The sequence below is a fragment of the Protomyctophum parallelum genome, assembly GCF_964188405.1.
Source record: "Protomyctophum parallelum genome assembly, chromosome: 23".
Classification (NCBI taxonomy): domain Eukaryota; kingdom Metazoa; phylum Chordata; class Actinopteri; order Myctophiformes; family Myctophidae; genus Protomyctophum; species Protomyctophum parallelum.
In genome coordinates, this window is record NC_139715.1 from 33,297,884 (window position 1) to 33,307,378 (window position 9,495).

The window sequence follows — 9,495 nt, forward strand, 5'->3', positions numbered from 1 at the left end:
CCCAGGGTTTCTCTATAGTGTACAGAGTAGACTACACACTGTCAGAGTACAGTAACAGGGTTTCTCTATAGTGTACAGAGTAGACTACACACTGTCAGGGTTACAGTAACACCCAGGGCTTTAGTGTGTGCACAAACATCAGCCCATTCCTCCGTCTAGACATGGCGCTGACTGACATTGTCCTTTGGACTCGCCTTAAAGGCGATGTCTTCGGCATGACAAACCTCAACCTGAGACGCGTGCGCACAGAGTCGGATGCGCAGGTGCGCGCTCACACACACACACACACACACACACACACACACACACACACACACACACACACACACACACACACACACACACACACACACACACACACACACACACACACACGACAGTCTATAGTTCCGCTGCAGCCATGCAGGAGCCAGCAGACAGATATATGTATTCTGCCCTCCTAGAATGACTCGGGGGCTCCTGGGCATTGTGCACGGGGATCAGGGCCGCGGGGGAAACGGAACGGATCGGTGAGAAGCCGCGGTGAATCATGTCTGTGTCGTGTGGGGACAACAGCTCCGGTTTCACTGGAACCGAGACATCAGGACATCCAATACCACGTCCTGCACGGGGCCGGGCCGGGCCGGGATGTGGAGCGGACAGTACCCCCACTGAGAGACACCGAGCCCCGGGCCCGCACTCTGCCGTCTGCCCCTGCATCCGCAGCAAAGGGGCTTGAACCGAATCACTTTCACGTGTATATATAGGCCTATAAGAGTATAAGTTATAACTTAGCCGAAGATTCGTGTATTTTATCATTCGAATATATAGATTCGAATCGATAAAATACATCTACGAGAGTCTAAATCTCCTATAGGCTTATATACCTAAACGCCCTTTTAAAGCGTTTGTTTGGGATATAGGCTATAGTCTTATAGTCTATGCTTCAGGAATTTAAGAGGTCGGAAACATTTCGAATGGTTCCTGAACCACAGGCTACACATGCAGGCAAACAGTGACTTTTCAATCCAGACTTCAATGGCATTCCACAGACGCTCTGCAACACCTTGAGTCAATATCTCACTCAGCCCCGAAACAGGCCCAATGTGGCCCGTCTGTGTGAGAGAGTGGTAACAAGACAACTCGCCCCGTTTCTGTTTTCCTCCCAGAATTTTCCCCAGTGAGGGGTGGGAGAGGCTGGACAGCAGACGGCTGGACTTTGAATTTCTCTAACTATAAACTTGCATGACAGCAGAACAGCCTAAGTACAAATATAATTTATGAAAAGCTACTACAGTGAAGTCTGTTCACAGAAGTTGTTGTAGGATATGTGGGGATTATCTGACGAGGTACCATTTGAGGGGGCAAAACCTTACATATACTAAATAATACTAAATTGTTTATAGGTTCAATATAAGTCAAATAATATAGCCTTTCCACAAGAGTATCTTTTTATATTTTTCCAAAAAGAATACAAACAGCCAATAACATATTACAAAGTTATCCCCTTCACTGGGGAAAATTCCGGGAGGAAAACAGGCAAGCACCGGGGAGAGTAGTCCAGTATTCGAGAGAGTCTAATCAATGCTTATTATGAACGGTCTGTGTACTGCATGGGTATAGGAAAACACATACAGGCCAGTGGTTCTCAAGGTGGGGTCCGGGGACCCCCAGGGGTCCCTGAGGGAGTTCCAGGGGGTCCCCAGCTATAATATTGGAACCAAATGGACCCTTATGGGTCTGTAACTCTGAGAGTGTATACAAATGGTATATAGGCTATACAAAATACATTTGTACATGTTATATTAACATTGAATTTACACTATTAATTGGGGCCTCATGCCGTTAAATGGGGGTCCGTAGACTAATGCATGTCAAACTGGGGGTCCTTGAAATTGAACGGGTTCGAGTCACTGCAGCTAGAGCCATAATAATCCTCTTGGGTCCCTTATGGGGGTCCCTGGCATATGTCTTCAAATGGGGGTCCCTGGCATATGTCTTCAAATGGGGGTCCCTGGCATATGTCTTCAAATGGGGGTCCCTGGCATATGTCTTCAAATGGGGGTCCCTGGCATATGTCTTCAAATGGGGGTCCCTGACATATCTCTTCAAATGGGGGTCCCTGGCATATGTCTTCAAATGGGGGTCCCTGGCATATGTCTTCAAATGGGGGTCCCTGGCATATGTCTTCAAATGGGGGTCCCTGGCATAATGTCTTCAAATGGGGGTCCCTGGCATAATGTCTTCAAATGGGGGTCCCTGGCATAATGTCTTCAAATGGGGGTCCCTGGCATAATGTCTTCAAATGGGGGTCCCTGGCATATGTCTTCAAATGGGGGTCCCTGGCATGTCTTCAAATGGGGGTTCCTGGCATATGTCTTCAAATGGGGGTCCCTGGCATATGTCTTCAAATGGGGGTCCCTGACATATGTCTTCAAATGGGGGTCCCTGGCATATGTCTTCAAATGGGGGTCCGCGGGCTAATTAGTGTCAATTTGGGGGTCCTTGACATGAAGAAGTTTGGGAACCACTGCTATAGGCTACCCTGGCCACCCTGTAGCCTACTGTATATAAGCCTACAAAAAATCAACATCATCAGTAGAAATATCACATTTACTCTTATTTTCATTTTAATAATGGTAATTTTTAAAGCACCTTGAAATGCAGCTCAAGGTGCTTTACAGAGCAATAAAGGGGAGAAAAAAAAGAATATTATACTCTTATTACTTTCTGTATACTTTTACTAGATACTTACTTTGTATATTCAAATTATTACAAAACATACATTAACCACTTCAGCCTCATTACAACTTTGGCAACTTTGTTTTGTTTTCCTATTTAAACATGCACGAACAACCCCGATGTCATACTGTGAGCTCCAACCTATATACAAACTTAAATGTGTCATTTAAATGTGTTAAATGATTGAGTGCTAGATGGTGCATTTATATAGCACCTTTATCCACTGTATACATAACTGTATAAGCCTCCCAATGTGACTTTGCTCTCTCTCTCACACACACACACACACACACACACACACACACACACACACACACACACACACACACACACACACACACACACACACACACACACACACACACACACACACACACACACACACACACACAGCAAGGCACCAACCTGCTCATCGGGATCAATCAGGGGTTCAGTGTCTTGCTCAAGGACACTCCGACACTTACTCTGGGGGAGCCCACAGGGATCGAACCGGGGAACCTTCCGGTTGCCATGCGACCACTCTACCCGCTGATCCACTGCCGACACGGAGGGAGCCACGAAACGCAGTGAGAATACCAAACCATAAACGCAGAATACAAACGTAATCACCTGTACTCACCTGTACTCGTTAACCCATTCTGACCGGGCACCCATTTTGTGCACCCATCATGTCGTGCTTTAGCTATTTAAAAATAGCAGACCTACAAGCTTGTAGCGCGCCACCGAGTGGTGCGCTACGAGCTTGTAGGTCTGCTATTTTTGAAAAATCGAAGAACGACTGACATTTTTTAGAATCTGATCTCGGGTCAGAATGGGTTCATCAGACCAGTGTGTGTGTGTCCAGTGGAACACCTCGTATGAATCTGATCTCAGGTCAGAATGGGTTAATAATGGGGGTCAAAAGGATAAATGTGAGTATAGACCTTAGAGTATATATACAAGTAAGACGCGCAAACGCGTGAAGCGAACGCAGCTCGTGTGTGTGTGGTTGTGTGTGTGTGTGTGTGTGTGTGTGTGCTACAGCTGCGCCCTGTGTGTGTGTGTGTGTGTGTGTGCTACAGCTGCGCCCTCTGGTGGCGGGCGGGTGGTGTAACAGCGTGACACACACACACACACACACACACACACACAGACATTCAGCCCTTGCTGTCATAGTAAGTGGCTCACTGCGTTCGCAATGAATAGAGAAGGCACCCAGAGGAAATCTTGAGGCGAAATGGACATAGTGGCCGAATGAAGGTATTGCAGCCTGGCCCCAAACACATGAACGCGCTGTCCGTTGACTATCATTGTACACGTTCACGACGGACGACGCTCGTGCGCGTTCAACGGCAGCGCGTTCATGTGTTTGGGGCCACTCACCATTGCAATCCGTCCCAGAATGCACTCTGTTCCTACCAGGAAGGAGGAGTGAATCCGCCTCATGCGCTTTTGAGCAACTTAATGCAAGTGGATGGAAGGAGAACTCGGGTGTCTTCTCTATAGATATATAACTCTATGGTATAGACCAGCATGTCAAGGGCCTTTCAGTGCGAGGCATAACAGGCATAACACCAAACTCTCATTAGAAATCACACAACCATTTATTTATAGAAAATATTGAAACAAACACCCGGAGGAAATACTTCCGACTGTAGAATACACACCAACTGAACCAACTGGACAGAAAGGGATGCACATACAGCGTCTCAACGCATCACAGAATTCTGGGTTAGTTTAGGATCCTTTGAACGATTGTGGAACCAAATGGACCCTTACAGGTCTGTAACTCTGAGTGTACGCATGGAACCAAATGGACCCTTTACAGGTCTGTAACTCTGAGTGTACGCATGGAACCAAATGGACCCTTACAGGTCTGTAACCTGTAATGGGTGTACACATGAGTGTACGCATGGAACCAAATGGACCCTTACAGGTCTGTAACTCTGAGTGTACACATGGAACCAAATGGACCCTTACAGGTCTGTAACTCTGAGTGTACACATGGAACCAAATGGACCCTTACAGGTCTGTAACTCTGAGTGTACGCATGGAACCAAATGGACCCTTATGGGTCTGTAACTCTGAGTGTACGCATGGAACCAAATGGACCCTTATGGGTCTGTAACTCTGAGTGTACGCATGGAACCAAATGGACCCTTACAGGTCCATTTGGTTCCATGTGTACACTCTCAGAACGGTTGGTCCTTGTAATGTAACATTTTGAGAACCACTGGTATTGTATTGTATAGCAGCAGATGTGCAAGTCCACATGAAACCGGTTCCAGAAACGGTTCCATAAATGTGATGGAACCGATTCCTCCGGTACCGGATCTGATTCCTCTGGTACCGGATCCTCTGGTACCGGATCCTCTGGTACCGGATCTGATTCCTCTGGTACCGGATCCTCTGGTACCGGATCTGATTCCTCTGGTACCGGATCCTCTGGTACCGGATCTGATTCCTCTGGTACCGGATCCTCTGGTACCGGATCCTCTGGTACCGGATCCTCTGGTACCGGATCTGATTCCTCTGGTACCGGATCCTCTGGTACCGGATCTGATTCCTCTGGTACCGGATCCTCTGGTACCGGATCCTCTGGTACCGGATCCTCTGGTACCGGATCTGATTCCTCTGGTACCGGATCCTCTGGTACCGGATCCTCTGGTACCGGATCCTCTGGTACCGGATCTGATTCCTCTGGTACCGGATCCTCTGGTACCGGATCCTCTGGTACCGGATCCCAGACCTACTTTCAAGGAATCATAGAATTCTGGACATTAACTTCTGAGCGTCGACTCACAACAGATCTGCAGAACTGCAGTAACAATGTTAACTGTGTTTTTTCTCTCTTCTTTTTTTCCTCCCCAATTTAGAGTAGCCAATAATTTGTACAGTTTATTACGACGAGAGTCACTCACGGGACATATGGATGAACATTACAAACAGATACATCAGATTTAGAAAGTAGTCCCCGTACACAAAACAAGCAAACATTACGTAAGGGTGCAAATCAGAAGAGAAAAACCGCCTAGTTTAAAAAACAAAAGGTCTAGGTTTGACCTAAAAGGTCTAGGTTTGATTATAGTATTTTTTCCAGGGTCTCTACGGTGCCGTGGTGGGCCGGGGAAGCACCACGGTGATGACGGCCGGAACAGTCCTGGTTATCACCGGAACAGTCCTGGTTATAACCGGAACAGTCCTGGTTATCACCGGAACAGTCCTGGTCATCACCGGAACAGTCCTGGTCATCACCGGAACAGTCCTGGTTATCACCGGAACAGTCCTGGTCATCACCGGAACAGTCCTGGTCATCACCGGAACAGTCCTGGTTATCACCGGAACAGTCCCTTCACCTTCTTCTTCTTTGGTTTGGAGGGGGAGGATGTTTCAGGGTCCGTCATCACCGGAACACTCTGCAGAGAACAAAGCCATGTGGAACTATTTGTTACTCTGTATGAAACAAAGCCAAGTGGAACTATTTGTTACTCTGCAGGAAACAAAGCCAAGTGGAACTATTTGTTACTCTGCAGGAAACAAAGCCATGTGGAACTATTTGTTACTCTGTAGGAAACAAAGCCAAGTGGAACTATTTGTTACTCTGCAGGGAACAAAGCCATGTGGAACTATTTGTTACTCTGCAGGGAACAAAGCCAAGTGGAACTATTTGTTACTCTGTAGGGAACAAAGCCAAGTGGAACTATTTGTTACTCTGCAGGGAACAAAGCCAAGTGGAACTATTTGTTACTCTGTAGGAAACAAAGCCATGTGGAACTATTTGTTACTCTGTAGGGAACAAAGCAAGTGGAACTATTTGTTACTCTGCAGGAAACAAAGCCAAGTGGAACTATTTGTTACTCTGTAGGAAATAAAAGCCAAGTGGAACTATGTGTTACTCTGTAGGAAACAAAGCAAGTGGAACTATTTGTTACTCTGTAGGAAACAAAGCAAGTGGAACTATTTGTTACTCTGTAGGGAACAAAGCAAGTGGAACTATTTGTTACTCTGTAGGAAACAAAGCAAGTGGAACTATTTGTTACTCTGCAGGAAACAAAGCCAAGTGGAACTATTTGTTACTCTGCAGGGAACAAAGCAAGTGGAACTATTTGTTACTCTGCAGGAAACAAAGCAAGTGGAACTATTTGTTACTCTGTAGGGAACAAAGCCAAGTGGAACTATTTGTTACTCTGTAGGGAACAAAGCCAAGTGGAACTATTTGTTACTCTGTAGGAAACAAAGCCAAGTGGAACTATTTGTTACTCTGTAGGGAACAAAGCAAGTGGAACTATTTGTTACTCTGTAGGGAACAAAGCAAGTGGAACTATTTGTTACTCTGTAGGAAACAAAGCCAAGTGGAACTATTTGTTACTCTGCAGGGAACAAAGCCAAGTGGAACTATTTGTTACTCTGCAGGGAACAAAGCCAAGTGGAACTATTTGTTACTCTGTAGGGAACAAAGCCAAGTGGAACTATTTGTTACTCTGTAGGGAACAAAGCCAAGTGGAACTATTTGTTACTCTGTAGGGAACAAAGCCATGTGGAACTATTTGTTACTCTGTAGGGAACAAAGCCAAGTGGAACTATTTGTTACTCTGTAGGGAACAAAGCCAAGTGGAACTATTTGTTACTCTGTAGGGAACAAAGCCAAGTGGAACTATTTGTTACTCTGTAGGGAACAAAGCCAAGTGGAACTATTTGTTACTCTGTAGGGAACAAAGCCAAGTGGAACTATTTGTTACTCTGTAGGGAACAAAGCCAAGTGGAACTATTTGTTACTCTGTAGGAAACAAAGCCATGTGGAACTATTTGTTACTCTGTAGGAAACAAAGCCAAGTGGAACTATTTGTTACTCTGTAGGGAACAAAGCCAAGTGGAACTATTTGTTACTCTGTAGGGAACAAAGCCAAGTGGAACTATTTGTTACTCTGTAGGAAACAAAGCCATGTGGAACTATTTGTTACTCTGTAGGGAACAAAGCCAAGTGGAACTATTTGTTACTCTGTAGGAAACAAAGCCAAGTGGAACTATTTGTTACTCTGTAGGGAACAAAGCAAGTGGAACTATTTGTTACTCTGTAGGAAACAAAGCCATGTGGAACTATTTGTTACTCTGCAGGGAACAAAGCAAGTGGAACTATTTGTTACTCTGCAGGAAACAAAGCCAAGTGGAACTATTTGTTACTCTGCAGGAAACAAAGCCATGTGGAACTATTTGTTACTCTGCAGGAAACAAAGCCAAGTGGAACTATTTGTTACTCTGTAGGGAACAAAGCCAAGTGGAACTATTTGTTACTCTGCAGGAAACAAAGCAAGTGGAACTATTTGTTACTCTGTAGGGAACAAAGCCAAGTGGAACTATTTGTTACTCTGTAGGAAACAAAGCCATGTGGAACTATTTGTTACTCTGCAGGGAACAAAGCCAAGTGGAACTATTTGTTACTCTGCAGGGAACAAAGCCATGTGGAACTATTTGTTACTCTGCAGGGAACAAAGCCATGTGGAACTATTTGTTACTCTGTAGGAAACAAAGCCAAGTGGAACTATTTGTTACTCTGTAGGAAACAAAGCCAAGTGGAACTATTTGTTACTCTGTAGGGAACAAAGCCAAGTGGAACTATTTGTTACTCTGTAGGGAACAAAGCCAAGTGGAACTATTTGTTACTCTGCAGGGAACAAAGCCAAGTGGAACTATTTGTTACTCTGCAGGAAACAAAGCCATGTGGAACTATTTGTTACTCTGTAGGGAACAAAGCAAGTGGAACTATTTGTTACTCTGCAGGAAACAAAGCCAAGTGGAACTATTTGTTACTCTGAGACAGAGACGGACATGGTTTTACAATATGAGGTGTCCACTGTCCTCCCCACAGAGATGGACATGGTTCTACCATATGAGGTGTCCACTGTCCACATGGTTTTACCTGCTGTTGCGTGTCCAAAGCGTCTCCAGTCTGCCCTGTGGCTCCGTGGTCCAGCTCAGCCCACTCCCCTAAAGGACGGAGGAGGGCGTTAGTGACCTGGGTCCAAAACACCGGGTCGGGACCATTTTTATTGGTCCCTTTTTTTCTTTTTCCTACATTTTGTTTTATCCCATTCTGACCTGAGATCAGATTCTATAAATGTCTTCTACATCCTGACAGTTTTCTGAAAAAGCTATGTTTCTATGTCAGTCGTTCTTCGATTTTTCAAAAATAGCAGACCTACAAGCTCGTAGCGCGCCACTCGGTGGCGCGATATGAGCTTGTAGATCTGCTGTTTTTTAAATAGCTCAAGCATAACATGATGCTAACACCAAAAGTGGTTCCCGCCCAAAATTGTTTAATTATTTATTACTGTTTAAAAACATTCTGCACAAAAACGAGATTTGTAAAAAAAACTAAAATAAAAACATTCCCCCAAAAAGTTCAAGGTCTAGGTGACCAAAGATGTCTGACAGTGTGCGGGAACTCTTCTTTGTTTTTCAAAGACACCCATTTAATTAACCCATTCTGACCTGAGATCAGATTCATACGAGGTTTCCACCGGACACACACTGGTCTGATGAACCCATTCTGACCTGAGATCAGTCGCTCTTCGATTCTTCAAAAATAGCAGACCTACAAGCTTGTAGATCTGCTATTTTTCAATAGCTAAAGCATAACATGATGCTGACACCAAAATGGGTGCCCGGTCAGAATGGGTTAATTAAAAACTAAATTCAAATGCAACTGTACCTCAGTATCTGTACAAAAAGCGTATGATTGTTGTACTCTATAAGAGCGTTTGGTGTGAGTTTGCACTAGGGCTGCAACGATTCATC

General features: G+C 45.0%; 1 protein-coding gene across 1 annotated transcript in view; it reads right to left on the reverse strand.

Annotated features, from left to right (window-relative positions):
• Positions 1–8,497: 8,497 nt before the first annotated feature.
• nhej1 (nonhomologous end-joining factor 1) overlaps positions 8,498–9,495 on the reverse strand; it is a gene marked incomplete at its 3' end in the record, with an annotated part of 58,415 nt that continues 57,417 nt past the window's right edge. Inside the window, exons 7-8 of the mRNA XM_083758506.1 lie at positions 8,618–8,685; positions 8,498–8,509 (exon numbers count right to left, since the gene is read on the reverse strand). Of these exons, the coding sequence (XP_083614632.1) occupies positions 8,498–8,509; positions 8,618–8,685 (80 nt within the window). The remainder of the gene's footprint in view (positions 8,510–8,617; positions 8,686–9,495) is intronic.